At 38.1% G+C, this 19413-nt stretch overlaps 1 protein-coding gene across 2 annotated transcripts in view; it reads left to right on the plus strand.

Moving 5' to 3' along the window:
• LOC139474980 (transcription cofactor vestigial-like protein 2) overlaps positions 1–18507 on the plus strand; it is a 30711-nt gene extending 12204 nt beyond the window's left edge. For both annotated transcript variants that reach the window (XM_071258184.1, XM_071258183.1), the window contains exons 3-4: positions 17012–17434; positions 18105–18507. In XM_071258184.1, coding sequence (XP_071114285.1) covers positions 17012–17434; positions 18105–18151 — 470 coding nt within the window. In that variant the 3' untranslated portion in view covers positions 18152–18507. The remainder of the gene's footprint in view (positions 1–17011; positions 17435–18104) is intronic.
• Positions 18508–19413: the final 906 nt, after the last annotated feature.

The following is a 19413-nucleotide window of genomic DNA, read 5'->3' on the forward strand; positions in this document are numbered from 1 at the left end:
GCTTCGTTTGCTCCATTGGTCATTATCTTGATGAATATAAGTTATATCTAATCCTTCTAATTCCACCATTAGGGAAATATAACGTTATTATCAACACTGAATTTATGTGACTGGACATAAACATACATTTAAAGATTTTTCATAGATCATATCACTTCAAGCAAAAACATGATCAGATAATTCCCTATCCGACTGAATGTTTATGAAATATGGTAAAACATATATTTTACATTTCGACTTGTATATCTCTTTATTGCAAAAATCATTGATAATTATTATTCACCAGATAAAAAAAACATTTATTAATTATTAAAATGATTTCCTTCAACGTCATTTATATCTGCACTATCATAATGAGAGATTAGAACAATAGTCACACAAGTATAATATGTGGGCCCAAAGCTAAGATGTACATTGTCACGTGACCTATCAACCTGCACATGGAAATCAAATATGCTCTGTTTGTTTGCTCTGATTAACTACCATTTGGTTTACCAAATGTTCCTTATTTATCAAGTCACAATGTTATTAATAAATATATGGTGTTTCGGGTTTTTTCAAAACCATAATCCAAAAGTAACCGGAAGGGAAGGTTGTAATTTTGAAATCACTTTCTAAAGGAAGGCTTTCCTACAATTAGTACAAATAATAACTAAGATATTGGGAAACAATCCAGAGAGATTGATGAGGTTTGGCGTATCTAACGCTAGTTACCCACTTACACATTTCCAGTACTAATTAATTAAATAATCCAGCAAATACGCCCCAGTTCATATGATCCTACTTTTATAGCAACCCTGCTAACTAAAGAGATAACATCCACGATATGAATAATGAGATTTAGTGCTAACTGTTATGAACCCTAAACTCGCACTGTTAGCTAATCGTGTCCAGAGTACACTTCTTTAGAACATGTTCAAATAAGACATATTGTTTATTATATTGGTTAAATGATTTGTTTATACGCCGACAATAGTTTCAGTTTCAATTCAAGTTGTGTTCTCTATTTCAATTTGAATGATGCGTGTTTGTAAACCAACCTCCGCAAATATGTCTACCATTAGCTGCGGAACTGACACCTATCGATGTGACGCAACAGCACGAGTTCGTAACGTGATGGCGTCATCAATGACTTTCCCATGCCCGCGTCAGCAAGACGTTATGGTAATGCCATCATGTAAAGTGGAAGTTACCTAAAGTGTGCCAACGACTCTTCAACCCACCCACACCTATGCAATATATATCAAGCACACGTCATTATAAAATCAGCTGATGATGTCAGGCAGTAGATTAGAGATCAATTTCATTCAGTTCTTGATGCTTTTGATTAGCCTATAAAACATGTTGGGTTTAATTGATAGTGATTCAAAAAGACATGCTTATGATAAAGTCGGATTCGTAGAGTCGAATCTGCTTTTGGGATAGAGTTCTGAATATGGAAAGGGCTTTGTCGCTTTTATTCCCATAGTATATTTTAACTTAAGTGAAATATATCTAGTGAGGTTATGTCAATTGTCAGATCAAATTCATTTGGCTCGTGACATTGTTCTGTTTCTGAAAATCTATCATCAATTTTAGGGTTTTGATTTCATACACGAACTCAGCTGATCCTATTAATCTGCAGACAGATTATCAATTTCTGATCTTTCCTGTTTGAGTTTTAAAAAAAAAAAGTTTTATAAGAAAAAAATCTTCACTGACTGACCCCTATTTGAAAACTAACAACTCAAGTTTCACCATTTTGAACGCTTTGAGTAAACATGATAGCGAAAGACTGATGTAACAGATCGCCTGATACCAAATGGTTCTGTGTAGGAGCTCGTTTCATCAACGTACTTCTATTTATACTACACAACGCTCATTGATTTTTATCGCGAAACAATAAGCTTTGAAACGTTTACAGTCTGTTACACTTGCAAAGGCAAGCAAAATATAAAAATTGAAAGAGGTTATTTATGTGTCTTCTTAATGATATGTGAGAAAACACGAAACTACGCAATAAAACAACAGCAAACACGTTGTTTTCTTAAAGAAAAATATCAAGATCGTCAAGTCACGAAATCAGCGCTCAAAGGCCTGTCCTGTCGACAATACCAATGTACCACCCCCGTCCCTTCCTGCTTGAATTAAACCGAGGCTCATACATAGCATATGTCTTCACATTCAAATTACAACTTTGGAAAAAAAAACTCTTTTATCGTATCGTTTCTCTGTGTGTTTTAGTTTGGCCGTCATTGGCGCAGAATTTGGTTACGATTTTTTTACGGTCTTCGTTATCTTGTATCGCCGATTGTTGCAACCGGAGCATATCCTGAACAGGCTTCGTTTCGTTTTTATTTTCCAACTTTTTGTGTTCCCTTAACACGGTAGTTTCAAATTCATTGACACTTCCATTCAAGGTTTAACTTTTTAACTGGTCTCAAAGCAACGTTTTTTAAATTTCTCAGCTAATTTTTGAAAACTATCTTCAGCGTTTGAATATCTGTTTGAAGTTAAGTTAATATCTTACACGAGGGCTTTGCTCTCCAACTTTTACAAGATCACAGTGTATTACTGCTTGTCAGTGTACCAGTTTTACTTGGCACATGTTGGCATTGGTCCGGGATGCCCGAATTCTTTCTGGTAACGCTGCCACACTCTGTTGTCAAATAAATTTGTCGTTGTTGGTTCCCGAAAGGGTATACCAGTGCACCAAGAAACAGTACCATCTAGGTAGGAGTTTGTAAATTGTTTTAAGAAACGCTGAATAAAGTATACGTTCCCGAAAGGGTATACCAGTGCACCAAGAATCAGTACCATCTAGGTAGGAGTTCGTAAATTGTTTTAAGAAACACTTAATAAAGTACTTCCAGCATTTTATTTAGGTGTAGTCATTTTTTGTGACACAGTGATGCACATTACGTATATACAATAAATAATTGAATAATACATTTTGATCATATTGAATAAATACAGACACGACAATATAAGCATTTCGAAATGGGGCAGGATACGTTCACCGTTTCGCGAACACCTGGTATCATCACTATTTGATAGTGGTTCCTATACACAGGCTCATGATATAGTTAGTATCGTATCGCAGTTGTTTACCTAATCCATGTACCGGTAGCGTTCATGAACCTTTAAATATTTTGTTGCTCTCAAATCGCATTTTTACCTAATCCTTTCAATCCTATTCTCAATAAGTATTCCGATGATAAAGAACACCACTGTCCACAAGGCACTGATAATAATATAGCATGCACTTATTGTACAGCACAGCACAGCACAGCACAGCACAGCACAGCACAGCACAGCACAGTCTCACCAAAGAAAACCCGCAACTTGACCATATCACACTGGATAACGTCTTACCTTTATTCAGAGGACCATACGGGCATACTGCTAAACACATTGTGGAATATTTATGGGACGATATTAAATATCCATAAGACACCACGTTTAAGAGCTTCTCAGACACGATCTTACACGAGTCCTTGTGGTTACCAAATTGCCAGACGCATACCCAGACAAACCAACTATAATTCATACAAGTGTACATTCATCAACCATCACCCCCACCTCACCCACCTCCAACCCAGACGGGCACATGTTCTCACAAATTAAAACTAGTTTTCAACCAACAACTGGAACACGGTTCTAACCAGTGTAACCAACTGTTTGGCAGCACAAAGTTAGAGCAATTAATTCTTTAGTTGCCAGACGGGCTGAGTCGCCCCTTCATTATCAGCACCCCGCTCGTCTTGCACGTGCTGTCTGCTGACCTCAACAGGGCTATTTCTCCATGTCAGTGGTCAGTCTGCACGTGCTGCTCATATGTTGTAGGCTGATTGACCACTACTCCGTCGGGCACCTGTCTCCGTCAGCTGAGAGATTGTAGTTTCAGGGAGAACCTTCGGGGTGTGTTTATAGAACCGGATGCTAACATGCACAGCCAGTATACCAGTCTGTATGTAACACCTCGGATGTGAAGGGCTTGCTGTATTTGATTGAATATTATTTGCTGCTGCATACACACGGCACTGTAAGAAACAAAGGTCAAAATCCTCTTTATTTTTGATAACGGTATGATTGCATAAACGTTATCATGTATATAGCTTTTTTATTATTTTCATCATTTAACAGTTAGCTTAACTCCCGGCCAAACTATAACATACACCATGTTTGATGGCTGAAAATGAACAAACAACAAATGTTTTTTCGATAGTGATGTATTGATAACGGTATCAAAGATATGTTTGGACTTTACCTTGGTAGTGTTTCGGCGACTGTTTTCAGCCTGGTAATGTTTTGAGAACGTTGAAAATGTTTTGGTCAAATCCAATTTTCAAGTGTATACTTTCTTTTGATCGGCAGTGTATGATGCGTAAGGTTATGTAAAAACATACAGCATCTGTGTCGGTGTTAAAACGTGTAAAAGTATAAGCAGGACGACTAAATGTATTGTTTATTACTTTGTACATTTACACATACACGTCTAAATTACTGTAAATATTGTATTAAAGTACTCAAAACAACAGCTTCCTTCACATCATACGGCTATGCTGAGGATAAAGCGTTTGAGATAGGATTGCAATTTTTCATTATTATGATACGTCTTTCATCTTTCTGTATGTAAGAATTCTTTTTCAAAATTAATCCCCGATTTTGTGTTTTGTTTTTTTATGTTATTTTCGCCGCATACTGATACCGCACAGGAACATGTACCCATTTCAAAGAGACATCACATACATCAAGCAGATAAAACTATAAGAACAAAACATGTTTCCGAATTATAGATGCCATCCAACCTTTCGACATATCTTACATTTCCTGGCAATGTTCTACAATATTTCATGTTATCACTGTTGGGTTGTCTTGTACATAAATTGGCGCGTTTTCAAAACACTACAGGACGATTCCGTGTTCGTAATATCTGATCCAGTCGCAGTTTTTATTTCACCCTCGCCCTTTCAACAGGAGGCCTTCAGACAATACGCGCAGCCTCAGAGCTGACTCCGTCTTTTCGCTGGGTCGTATCTTAGCTTGAATCTCGGGGCACGAGTTGGGGAGACAGGGGAATAGAAAAATACCCCCCTCCCGTGAAAATACATCTACCTCCACAAGTGAAAACACCCACAGTGCTCGCCACCAGCGACATCGGGAGGGTTCGGTTGGTTTGAAGGTTACAACGCACGTCATATGTACGTTGATCATGTGTAATTTACAATAATGAAACTGCACTATTTATTGAGAGGGTTAGTATTTATTATCAGTATTGAAAATATTTTTGAAGTTTATTTTTACAACTTTGATGAAAGGAAATTGTTACATTTGATCCTGTCATAACCGAAAAGAAAAGTGTTTTTTTTTAAATATCAAATATCTATAATGTGCTGGACCCACCTGCACAAAGCGATCTTAGCGCTAAGATGATCTTAACTCCCATACCTTAACATAGGCTTACAATAGTCTTAGCGCTAAGATCGTTTTGTGCAAGTGGGTCCTGGTGTTTCAAAAAGTTGAAACGTTTTCATGTGCGTGTGTATTTGCTTGGATGTTTACGGTAATTAATGTAACAATCAATAAGATTATTAATTTGATTAAACTATTATTTGGTTTGAGGATGCCTTGTTAGGCTTCACTTAAGTAGTTTGAATTTGTTAACTTTCTTTACGTCGTACACAGACAAAAAATATTTTCCATCAACATGTACAGACACCACAGACCGAGATTGATTGCAACGCCGTTTTATGAGTTTGCTATAATCAAGTTATTTTATAGTTAGTTATGAGTTTGATTTTACTTATCTATATAATATTAATATCGCTTTATACTTTTCTTGCAATCGACCCAGATTAAACGTACTTTCGTTGAATGTGACGTATGTACTGACACCCGGTGTTCTGGACTAGTGAACAGCATGTTTAATACTCCGTGTCGTGATGGTCACAATGATATTACGTTACCAAGGTGACGGTACTGTGCATGAAGAACCCTGTTCACTTTTAATGCGTTTAATTCTCATTCTCCGACCAACACGTTAACACAACCGACATGTTTCGTTCACAAAGTATTGTAAATATAAAACGTCATGGCTAGAGTATAGCCAGTCTCGTTTATCTGCGGAAACAAATTCCATTGGGTGTAAATGGCAAAATAGGCGTAAAATATTATATGAATGGATCACTGACAATCAATGATGACACCAGGTGTTCGCGAAAAGGGAACGCATGTCATTTTCAGTTACACCCCGTGACTATTAAAGAAACCGAGCATAGTTGCATACTAAGATTGATACTATGACGCACACTAAGATGTGCACAAAGATGCTCGGGATTTATAACACTCTTGGCACGATATGGCTGAAATATTGCCGATGTGACGTTAAATTTTAACTCACTCACCCACTCACTATAACACTCTTATCAAACACCAATAGTTATCATTGAAAGAAACGAAGGTATGTCAAAGAGTATAGATTATACACAGACACAAAACAATTTCCGGAAACACATATAGATCATGTGTACTTAAAAAAAACATGGTTCTCACTTCATCATTGAAGTGTTGATTTGCCTGGGAAGTGACGTTTCAAATGCGCCATCTGTTGGCTTGTCACTGTACTAATCGCCGGATTTGACCGCCATGGGGCGCTGAGAAGCGCCTGTGTATCATTATGCATTTCGGGTAAAGCTACAATTTCAGTTTTATAAGAAAATTTTGTTCCTTGTCAAGAAATGTTGCTAGTTCTCCATGATGGATTGCCCAGTGAGGTTTTTGTTTATGAGAGGCCTCCAAAAGTAGACCATCTTTAACGAAGCGACAAAAAAGTGGAAGTGTTTGAAAAGAAAACCTCAAGTGGGATGAGTGTTTGGAAGTTTTATACACAAATTCCTCATTGAAAAATATAAAACATAAGACATTTTGAAAAGGAGCTTTTACCCGTTGAAGAAAAAGAAATATTTATAGTTCGATATAATATTACCATATGGTTAATATTGCATATACACTTAAAATCGAACTTATGCAACACTAATGCAGATCATCATCATCGTCAATCATCATCATCGTTTATTATTATTATTATTATTATTATTATTATTATTACTACTACTACAGAATAATATATAAATGCAGCAATTATTATTATTATTATTATTATTATTATTATTGAAAGAGTAGGCAAATGTATACAGTCTTTCGTGCCTTGCCATGTGGTGATCGCTACGGTCAGCACCTGACGTCACGAAGGTCCGTTTCCCACCGAACTTACTGTACGGACATAGCGAGCGCCGTCCATACACCTGGACTACTTGTGATTCAATAAACCTTTTCCTCCGAACAAACTAGCCAAAGCCGCGCGCATACATTCCCATATCGGAATATTTGGTATCAAAATTCGTGGTATCCGGCCCAACCGGTATTAATATACCCAATAACGGGAGGCTTTGTATTTTATATGTTTATAAACACAGACACAGAAACGTACAATGTTGCCTGACCATCTGTGAAATCATAAAGAATAATTTTATACAAATATATTCCCACCATAGGATATAGTAAGGCTTAAATGAAAACACTCTCCGGAATGGGAGAATATGATGCATTCTCTAACCGGTGACGTTGTGATACAATGGAATTTAAATAAGATAACCTACGATTATAAAGTGATGCACAATACAGAAAACCCCACATCAGCACAACAAAAATGGTTATTAAAATTAAAAGAAAACAACATGTATTTAAGATAAGATGAAATGAAATACATTTATTGAAACAACAGAGACAAAATAGACATACACACAAGCAGTAGGCATTAAAATACATGTGACATGAGCATATTTACAAAAAAAGGTAAAAGAAACAAATAATATAATATGTTAGATATACAATTCGGGACATTATTGCCTAAAATTGTAAACATGGTGAGACATATTATTTATGATGTTGACATCATTATTTTTAAAAAAATGCATAAGAATAAACCATCTTCGTCAACCTATCTAAAATTATTAAAACATTTATATATAAGGAAGAGGATTTAGGGATGTCAACATGTTCATTACGAGGAACACAACGTTTCGGAGTATATGCTTACACCTTCATCTGGTAAATTCTCTTCCTTATGTGTATCACTTCTAAAAGCCTTTCAAAGACTTAATATTTATATTATATTTATACTTTGTATAGGAGAGATCTTTGAGATCATATATGTCATAACTTTCAACCTGTCTGCTCAAAAGGAAGAGAATTTTATGGATGTCAACTTTTTTTATTATGATGAACACAACGTTTCGGAGTATAGGCTTACTCCTTCTTCACCTGATGAAGGAGTAAGCCTATACTCCGAAACGTTGTGTTCCTCATAATAAACAAGTTGACATCCATAAAATTCTTTTCCTTATGTGTATCACTTAAAAATGCCTTTCAAAGACCTTTCACCTCATAGTGTATTGTTTTCACAACTTAATATAGCCATTTAATAACGCTGAGTTCGTGTACCAACACTGAACCAACGACCTGTGTAAATGGGTAGGGTGGTCCGTCTGTCTTTAAGTCCGCTTGTACACAAACACACGGAAGATGGCATCACTGTAAGAATGCTACAGGGACGTGGAGTAAACTCAGACCCCGTACTGTACCGAGTTGTCGAGTAACAGTGACCTTGTAGTAGAGGGATGACATTGAATTTGGTCAAACTAACACACCTGTGATTGTTGTCGTTAAGGGCAGGTATTTGCTTAGGCATTACCGTGGTAATCCATTGTCAACATCGTGCAAGAAATAAAGAATCGAAAGTGAAACGAAGAAATCCCCACACATTTCTCATGGTCATAGATGCAGGATAAAAAATCGGTCGCCAAATTTTGGATGATATTCTCATATTTGATAATGTTGTGTTTCAACTTAGCCAATTCTTCAGACTTTGTTGTTGTGTGGATCTAAGCTTTGTTTGATACGCTTTAAGTTACAATGTTCAAATAACTCCATCGCGAATACGATGCTTTTAGATTCATTTCTAAAATCAAGCATTAACACATGTACAAATCTTAAATTGACTTTATAATAGTCTGTGAGTCATGCAAGCCAAATAAAAAGAGCCGGAACAATGTTGTATACATGTATTGTGAAAATTATGTAACAGTACAGAGGGATTTCATTTGATTGTATTTTAGAATTTTTTGGTTGGATGTTTGGTACTGAATAAAATTACATTGCAAATGTGGCGTTTTTGAAACAGCTAATACAGCCATCAGTAAAGATGTTTTTTTAAAGGTTGAACGTATGTCATGTGTTTTATAATTAAACTCATGCTGACTGTTTTGCCTTTTTAAATCCTCCTCAATCTTCCGAATTCTTGCAACCCATCAACATAATTAGAGGCTCCGCACAACATGACCTTTACGTGCTACAAATTAAGACTTAACAAACTTACGTAAACCGTGGCGCAGATTTGGCAAATAAGTTACAAAACATCGAACTAGTTTGACAAGTTGTTGGAAAACACTCAGCCCGTGTAGGGATTATAAGCTTGTCGTGTGCTAATTAGAATAATTATAAAAAAGTCATTAAAGGAAATCTAGAATTAGACATTCTTAACTTCAAACCAAGAGCAAATCTGACACGCTTGTTTCACACATGGAACTGCTTTCCTTCAACGTGCGCAACTAGCTTTAACTCCGTTCCCGCCTTGAGTAACTCAATTACTGAATTTGCGCTGACTTCCGGGAGGAAATATGAACCGATAATTTGCTTTATATATCATTTAATCACGTGAATAATCGCTGTTTAACGCCAGTATATCCCTCAACACTCGTTGGAAGGAGATTTAAAGACGGTGGTTTTCAAACAAACGTCCGGAGTGCACGTGGAAGTTGTTATAACTGTTAGATCATTAGTGGTTTGGTAAATAGGATGTTGTACCTCCATTTTGAAATTTGTTTTCTGTATAATTCTCTTTACCTGTCAGGTGAATTTACAAATGCAACATTGAACAATTGTTTGACTTTGGATTGCCTTTGCGTTAACTGCGGGCAAAAGAAAATATACACTCATGTTTGATGGTGGCTAAAAATTAAAGAAAAAAGAAAGTATGGACCCCTTACCCATATTTGATGGTTTTTAAATGAATCAAACAAGACATGGTTATTTGATGGTGATGTATTTGATACAAGTACCGTAGTTGTGTTTGGGATCTTAAGTTTGCAGTGTTTCGGCGAATGTTTTCAGTCTGGTAACATTTTGATATGTACTGTTTTTGGCAAATCTAATTTTCATGTGCATACGCTCTTTTGTCGGCAGTTTATTTAAGAAAGAATGTCCATGTTCTCATCGGTAACCTTGGCATTTGGGAATTATTAATCCATTGGGTTTTATCAGAGAGTAAACGTGTAAAGGGGCCTTACAAAGATTTGTCGATTTTGTAATAACGTTCATGCGTATTGATAACAAACAAAACATACTTATTTTTGACACGCTATCAGCGAACGCTTTATTCTGTGAAATATACATGAACAAGAGCATATATAACCAGAAACAAGACAGTACTAGATTTAACAACCTTTTCAAGCAACTTTGGAAGGTTAGGTTTCAGTCCAGACAAAGTAAGACATGTACTCTTTGACAGTGACAGTATAGACAACTGGTGTTATTTGTCTTTGATTGACTGATATCAACAAGTTTTCAGTTCCGTTAAACAGATTTACATAGCCCCTAAGATGTGCTTCCAATCCCCAGGGGTATTATTGCAACCTCAAATTAATTTGCATCGAGCGCGAGGAGACATCATGTGAAATATTATCGCACGTGATCTCGCTCCAGGAGGCGATCTGATTGGTTGACATGTGTTGACGGGCGCTGAGGGGCATGTTGTCAGTTTCGGGGAAATAGACAATTATTGCACGTAGAGAAACGATAAACCTCTTGAGTTTCACGCTTAAATGTTATCTTAATTTGGTTCCCGCGATTCCGACAGTAGAACAGTTTAGTTTCAAAATGTTGAATGTATGAGAAACCTTGCAATGTCTTCAAAATATGGCTTTAAATAAGCATAGCTCCTGGACGTGACAGGCAATGTGCTGATTCAGAATGAGGTACCGCCTCTGAGAATAAGCGACAGACCTTTTCTGGAATGTGCAAATTTGAATGCGATTTTCGTTTTACACAATTAAATCATTTTTATATTAATGGTCTTTTTTCCAAAATTAGAACGAACAAGTTTGTATTTCTGCGAAGCAAAGATTGGTTGATCCCTCAACAAATAATAAACTAAACAATAAGAGCGTTGCGTCAGGTTTTTCATAGATCTGATTTATCTCAATTGTCCTATAAATTAGCCAATTCGTGGCGTCATGCATGATAATATGCATTTACGCTTTCCAACATGCCACGTGCACAGGCACTATCATTTACAATTATACATATATTCATTCATACAATATACATACGCGGATAATAATTATTATCTATATATATTTATATAAAATGACAAATCCCTTCCATTTTTGCAGGACATGTCTGCTGAAAGCACAGTCGATTGTACGATTTCGTCTATATCATGAGCATGTGTTTGTGTATTACTATCAAATAGTGATGATACCATCTTATCATATTTTTAATCAAGGTTTTTATCCATGTGAAAATAATTATATCAATCATTTCAAGTGTCACGGGTGTCACGGGTGTCACGGATGCAAAACAAACACATTCATAATCTGAACATCATAAAAACACTGGAACCTTGTGTGTCGACAACACTCGCGTTCTGACCTTGATCCAGTCTCAGCCCCATGTACACTGGGGTAAGCTGATCCCATTGTTTTACCCACAAAACATGAAGTAGACAAAATGCCTCCACTTCCATGAGGCCATGTCGAAAAGATGGGGATGGAACTTGTGGCATTGAGCTTCAAGAAATGCTTAGCGAAATCTGATCATCTGAGTAAACTTTTCATTACTTGATCGCGTTTGTGATAGGGATACAAACAACTTGATACAAATACTTGATGTTTGGAAAATGTGATTTTTTTGTAGGTGTTAATGAATAATTTATACTGATACCCTGTGGCACCTGGCACCTTATTGTACAATCCATGTACTGTTACTTTCTGGGGTATCCATGTTAAAACACCGGGTGGTATTTCAGTGGGCCAGCACTATAAAATCGGTTTAAGTCCGAACTAGTACAAGCAGACACACACACAGACGCTGTACACATGCAATAATCTTAAACGCGACGTTTAACACAAATTTAACTTAAAAAAGATGAATAACAATCACTACAATGTAGATATCGCTGCAATGAAATTACATCACAATGCTTTGCAGACGTCCAGACTGCAGACTGGTTACCATGACGTCACAATCAAATGACATCACTTATGGCTCTGCTACTGAAGCTGTTTGCAGTACTTTTTACACTGAAGACACTGCTAATTACTGTCTACAAATTGGAAAAATTGAAAGAATGATGTTGGATGATAAATAAAATCTCACCCTCGTGTCTTTTGATATCAAATATATCAACACTCGTCATAAAAGTGGCAAAAAGCCTCGGCAAACCTCCGAATTTTTCCACTTTTATCAACTCGTGTTGATATATTTAATATCAAAAGACACTCGGGTGAGATTCTCTATATAGCTGAGAGTAATCCAGTCGAAATAACTGATGTCTGCCGAGATCTGTTTTGATGGATCCGCAATATCCACCGCAGACATGTTGCGATTGTTAGTGTCCATGTTGGATATTTGCATGGTAAAGTTTGTCAAGACTTGACCACCATTTCTCACTTCTCCGCTGCTTGCAACACGCGGGACAATTTGTCATTAAATATTTCCCGCCATTTTACACGCTTTGGATGTTTTTGAAATCGATGAGAAAGTGACCACTTATCCCTTGTATATGTACATTCCTGGCTTCTCTATAGCCTTCCTGTTGGCCAGTGTTTGTTGTCAATATCAGCGATGAGCTAAACATTGACATTAGTTAAATACCGTGCGTCCCGACCCACATTCCTGTCATTAAGGCATAAACTGACGATCCGAGGCATTGGAAGGACCAAGAACAAGGGAACGTTATGCTTGTGTTTTGAGGAGAATGTTAAAGATACGATGCATTGGTTATGTAGCGTAAATACAAATATACACAATGAATATATACAACGGCCGTTAATCCGCAATCCACGCCACGTAGAGTACTGTTAGGACCGTCTGTGTTTATGAACGTGACATTACGATGTACCAACAACACGTTAATCCAGACGGTTGCACTCGGTTGTCACTGTATCTTAAAAAAATAATAATGTTTCCTTCTGATATGCAATTCGTAAAATATGTTTCTTGAAGTATTATAGTCTTCATAATGAAATGAAATCCAATCCGTAACATTGTAGCTTCTGAAATTAAAAATGGTAAATTATGCGTAATCCGTATCGCAGTGGTATGTTTCTGAAATGCTTAAATGTCTGCGGTGTGCATTTGTTTTAGGCATTTGTCGAAGGGTAAATTTTCGATTAATGGTCAGAGATGAACTTCCCGTTATGGTAGTGTATTAAATAAGTGTATGATATATATGTTTTTTCTTGATCACATTTCCCCCTCACACATTTTAATACCCCAAAAATGATTTCAGCGTCAAAGTTATATGTGCAAAGTAATTATGCTTCAGACTTTTAAAACAGAAATTGTCAGCCACGAAGGATACATTGTTGCAAGTGTTCTATATATTTTTCTATTATGGCTCATAGTTATAATTATTTATAGTTTTAGGTATAAATATGTTTGTAAATGTAGCTGAAATAAATGTCCAGTATCCAGACAAAATATCCCCGCCCCCTCCGATTATCAAATAGTCGGTCCCTTACTAACAACTCCTCAAGGCAAGAACACAGAAGTCCAACAAAATGGCACATCAGTAAATACTACAGCAATATTTTAGTCAAGTTACAACTTGCACCTCTGTCCTTCTTTTGTAGATTTGAATCAAATTCGCAGAATTAGGATACATTATGTGCAATGCAGAACTCTTCTGAAAGGGTTCTGAGCATCGGTAAATCTTGTACAAACATCAACAATTATCTTGACTGGCCACAATTTCATGGGTATTATACATTTCTAAACACTAGCATGGGTATTATACAATTCAATACACAAACTCCGCGAGAAACAATGCCATACCCACAGCACCAGTGTCCAAATGATGGCAGGTTAAATTCTTCAAGACAGAAGTCCTGTGAACGGGCGATGTATCAATGTGCGGTATAGCCTCCGGTATTTCCAACAGTTGGTCTTGTGCAATGTTTGGTTACAGGAGCCCGGGTGTTACGCTCCACAAACAGTCGCTCTACACACCCGAGTTGTGCAATGACCGGTCACTCCATACGAGTATTCCTGGATGAGCATGTTACTGAATAGTGACACGTGTGGAAACACTCTCTGGCAGTTGGTTAGTTTTGTATTTCGTATGGAAACAATGACGTAAGAAGGAGATTCCGGTGGTCAAGTGTGTTTGCATTGTGTGTTGACCCATGTTATGGTTGCGATACTTGTGGCTACAGTGTAACCATCCTTCTATGTGAGTGAGTGAGTGAGTTGGGTTTTTCGCTGATTTTAGAAATATTCCAGCAATAAACCCGCGGGGGACACCAAGAATAGGGCTTAATATTGTTCTTCTCAGTAAGGCTGTCGCCGTTAAAAAAAGAATAATAAGTGAGTGAGTTTAACGCCCCTTTAAAAAAATATTTCAGAAATTAATATCCCAGTGTCAGTTTGATGTGAGGAAAGCCTGAAGTGTCTTTGGTCGTAGAAGTTTGGTGAAAATCACGATCACAGCAAACTATGGTTCCTAATGAGTTTCAATGCTATCTATATTTATGAAAATGAATCAAGAAATTATTCCTTATATTAACATCACTAATACTATATTTCTGTTAAGCGTTCATATGTGCATGTGTTAATACGATTGTTGGTTCCACCAAGGGGTCATTTGTGCATTTTTTGTTATTGTTATAATGTATAAATGCCATGGTTTAAATTATACTTTATGTATAATGTCTTAGCTATTTGCACCAGACCCTTAGAGATGAATATACATATACAATACTACTACCTTTTCTTTATATTTTATAAGAGCGAGAAATATATTTAACGCCTGTATGGTCTTGTTTCATTATACATCAATTATCAAACTGATAAACAAATTAGACAGTTTGGACAAGTACTGACTAGAATTGTACTGTCTCCCAAAATTGAACGTAACATCTCCTTATTGGCGTCAGAAAAGCACGTGTTAAAATGTCACGAGGTCCCAGTCAGTGATGATATTCAAATACAGAATTTGATTTAAATACGGTAACGTGAGCCGTGTGTCGGCCGTCATCTGGCGGCGAAACAGCCATATCGGGGACCACACAACCCACAACGAGGCACGAAATGAACGCCATCGTGTGTTCCCAACGCTCATTGTGCCGTGCCGAATGAAGTCTCCGCAAACCAGAGCAGCATGCATATAAGAAATCAAAGAGGATCCGGGGTGGGCTATTCTAGTGGAGAATCTTGCTCGCATCTTTTCCCAGTATTTCTGTGTTTTTCTTTTTTCCAACGCGGAATAGGACGCACTAGACTTTAATCATATGCAGTACGCTACTGTTATTGTCAGATGGCAAAAATACAGGGCTGAGGGTTTGTTTACATTTTCGGCATTCGACTTCCCTCGGCCGATTTGCCTTCTTAGTTTGGCGGAATGTTCACGTGTAACACACACCGTATAACCATTTTGCAATGTTTTATCAACTAACCAAAGCCAAGAATTAAAACAAGAGATAATTTGCATTCAATGAAATGTAAACAAGACATAGCCTTTCTCATTTTGATATCTGAATATCAAACGATATTCATATTTCTTCTCTATGGGAAAGGAGCGTCGAGCTCTAAAGGTCAATTATTTAAAGAAGTGAATATTGGTCATGTCAAATAATGTCGCCCAATGTGAAAACAGATGCCGAAGAAATCGTAGAGTTATCATGCCACCTCGATCGTGAAACAATAGTTCTAAGAATAGAGGGTGATAAACAGCGCATGGACGATGTGAGGGTGCCACGATAATGTATTCTCAGAAGACACATTGCGCGATCAAAGGTTGAAATCTATATAGGCAACATAAGTTTTTGCTGTTTTATAAAGCTCACACCTTGTCTATATGACCAAGTTACCGGCTAATTGGTGTCATTGTACACCTGTGGGTCTGTCTCCATTCAATCAGAAAAAAACTAATCTAAACCAAAAGAAAGTAAATACTTGATAAATGGATTTGACAAACGTTATCCATACGTTACCCGGCTGAGTCAGTTGCCGCAGCACTGCAAACTGAAAGTCCAAAACAGAACTATGTGGCACCCCTATAACCATTACTTTTTTGTTTCATGTTTAGTCACCATCAAGCATGGATGTACGCTTTGTTTTGGCCGACAGTTACTCTTTTATAAAGCACACATTTTGTCTATATGGCCCAGTGCCTATTTAATTGGTGTCTTTGTATCTATATACATGTACACTTGTGCTCTGTCTCCCCTCTATCGGGAAAACTATATATGGCTTGAGCACGCTGAGATACCTTGTAACAAGCGAAAGCACCGTGTTGATAGCAATCCGCATACTCTTAGCTGCAAGCGCGGATACAGCGTTCTGGAAAGAAGAGGGCGAGGGGTCGTTACAAATGTTTTATTTTATCTATTTTTTGACAGTAAATATGTCAATCGGGAAACAATTTGGTTTTTGTCTTTGTATGCAAGGATTAGTCAATTACCACCCCACCCCCTTCCCCCCTTCAAACTCGTTGACTTGGTTGATTGTGCGGCGTACTCGAATGGCGTAGGACGTTGCACATAATATCGATCATTGGTTTGTCTGGTGAGATTATTTACAGACCGTCGCCATGTTGCCGGAATTTTGCTGAGTGCGACGTTATGAAAGAAAGAAAAAAAAACACCATTGTCAAATCAACATAAACTTATTCCCACCGTTTCTTTTCCAGATACATCCTTAATGTGCAATCGGAAGTTACCACCGTCGTTTTGGAATAGTGCATATCAACCGCCGCCATCAGCTTCCGGTTCCGCTCACAGCAACTTCCCTCTCAGTGCGGACTCATACTTTCCATCATCTCTATACGGACTCCATAAAAACTGGCCGTATTACACGTCACAAGCCCACACATACGGCCATCAGGGTCCCCATGCCTTTTCCTATTCAAGCATGGATTCTGCAAGTCGTCTTAACTCACATTATAACTCTCTTATGATGCAAAACCCCTCACTCGGCGGACGTATGGATTCCAGACATGCGCAGTACGATCTTGGCAAGAGCTCGGACGCCTTTACCGCCGCAGGATACTATTCTATGGGGCGCTTCGGGTCAGACATTGCTTCAACTGTTGGCGTCGACTCGGGGATCTCAGGTTGGTTAGCGTCTCGCAAATGTTACTAGGGTTGCCTGCAATTATATTTTGTGTTGGTCTATTGTTTGTAAACTCATATCCGTCTGTGTATAAAATGTTGCGTATCTGAGCCAGGAAGCTGGAATGTTCTTCTGGGTTGAAGTGTGTGTATGCTACACAATACGTTGGCCTTTCAACATATCTCGACGTTTTCTTTGCTTTAATGTCAATATTTCAGCCGACAGACTGGTATGACAAAATAGACTGGTATGAGTGGTTCATTATTTTTGGTATTTTATGCAAATAAAACTCTTAATAATTCAGATAAGCTTTCCCCAATCGTAGACGAACACATACTGAACTGTTATACGTGTGAGTGAGTAAGTTAGGCTTAGCACCGCTTTGAACAGTATTCCTGTTCTATCACGACGTGTCAGTTTTGTGTGGGAGGAAATCCCGAAGTAATGAATGTCTTAGACGTTTACCACTTTGGTGAAACTCACGGGCACAGGCATGGTGCTTATAAACCTAGAAGCATAATCGGGGTCACGATCGTAGGTTTCTGGCATGCCCAAAGGGACGCAACTCTGCACAGCGAATTAAGGCGCCTGAGACAACCCTGTAAATAGGAATGAATACTGATTATATGTTTTGTGCAATTTTATATGTTCTTTTCGCTATTTGTTTACAGGTTTGGATCTTCCTCTACAACAGACGAAGAAAGAGATGTATTGGTGACAGTGAAGACGTATCAACTCATGCCAATCACGTGACTTGCCAACGTCTGATGAACAAATCTACACGGCAGTGACAGATTCATTTGTGGTCTGCAGGAAGAAGCAGTCGGAGTGATTTCCCTTTGGAGGACACGTGACACGCCAAATCACGTCAGTGGTTCGAATGGCATTTAAAACAAATCACGCGAGAGCGGCGGAGGCCCCGGTCGTCATTGCAGACAACCTGCACCAACAAAGATTGCGCCGCACGTGCAGTGACTTTAATGAATTACATCACAGAGCGCCCAGGGCGTAAAGGGCGCATGTTTTATATGTATATATGCTCAACTTATTGTATGAATGGGCACTTGTATAAACTGGTGAACAAATGAGAATATATACCCGGGTTTATTTTTATTCATTACTACGTGTGTGGTATCTTAATATGTTTGTTTGGTCGACATTTGCTCTTTTGGGTAATTCTGTTAACATTTGCAATATTTATGCCACAGCCGTGATTGATGTAAGGCCGGGGTCCTGCACTTCCGGGACAAACCAGCTTTGAAGGTGTGAGCGACAGCTCATAGTGCACAAATACGCCGTACTGTGAAATGCCACAACCATCACACTGTCCGCGTATTTCTGTGTGAGGAATGTACAGGGTGCACCGAGTCAGCAAATACTGAACAAAGGATTTAGACATGTTCACAGTAACAAGCGGATTATTTTAGAATTACACCCAGCTTTGACCTTTGAAGCCATTTAATTGGACACGGGTTGACAATTGGTTTAAGGCGTTGCGCCCCTTAGCCGTTCCAGGATGCGCTGATAATTTGCTCCGATTATGTTCCATGGGCTGTCTTTCGTGGGGTTCAGGAAAATATTAAATGTCCTCGATCTACATTACTTTAGGCGTTCATCCTAATTCAAGATGACATGGGGGCACGGATGATCAGTCGTCTAAGGCGCCGCAATTTCTTGAGCATAATTCCGCCTTTTGGGTATGCGTGAAACCTATGACTGTGGGTTCGAATCCCGGTTAGCCCCGATGATATTTCTAGATTTGTCAGCGCCATACCTGTGGGTTCCACAAAAGTGGTAAACGTCTGAGACCTGCATCATTTCTGGCTTTCCTCCCACATTAAGCTGACACGCCTTGTTAACTGGAATACTGTTCAAAGCGGCGTTAAACCCAACTCACTCAAACCAACATGCTATGACAAACTGATACACTCTATTCGCCCATTCATGTCATTTTAGCATAATGGGGTTCACCGGATGGGA

This window comes from Haliotis cracherodii, unplaced genomic scaffold, assembly GCF_022045235.1.
Source record: "Haliotis cracherodii isolate W230 unplaced genomic scaffold, xgHalCrac1.p SCAF_3, whole genome shotgun sequence".
Taxonomy (NCBI): domain Eukaryota; kingdom Metazoa; phylum Mollusca; class Gastropoda; order Lepetellida; family Haliotidae; genus Haliotis; species Haliotis cracherodii.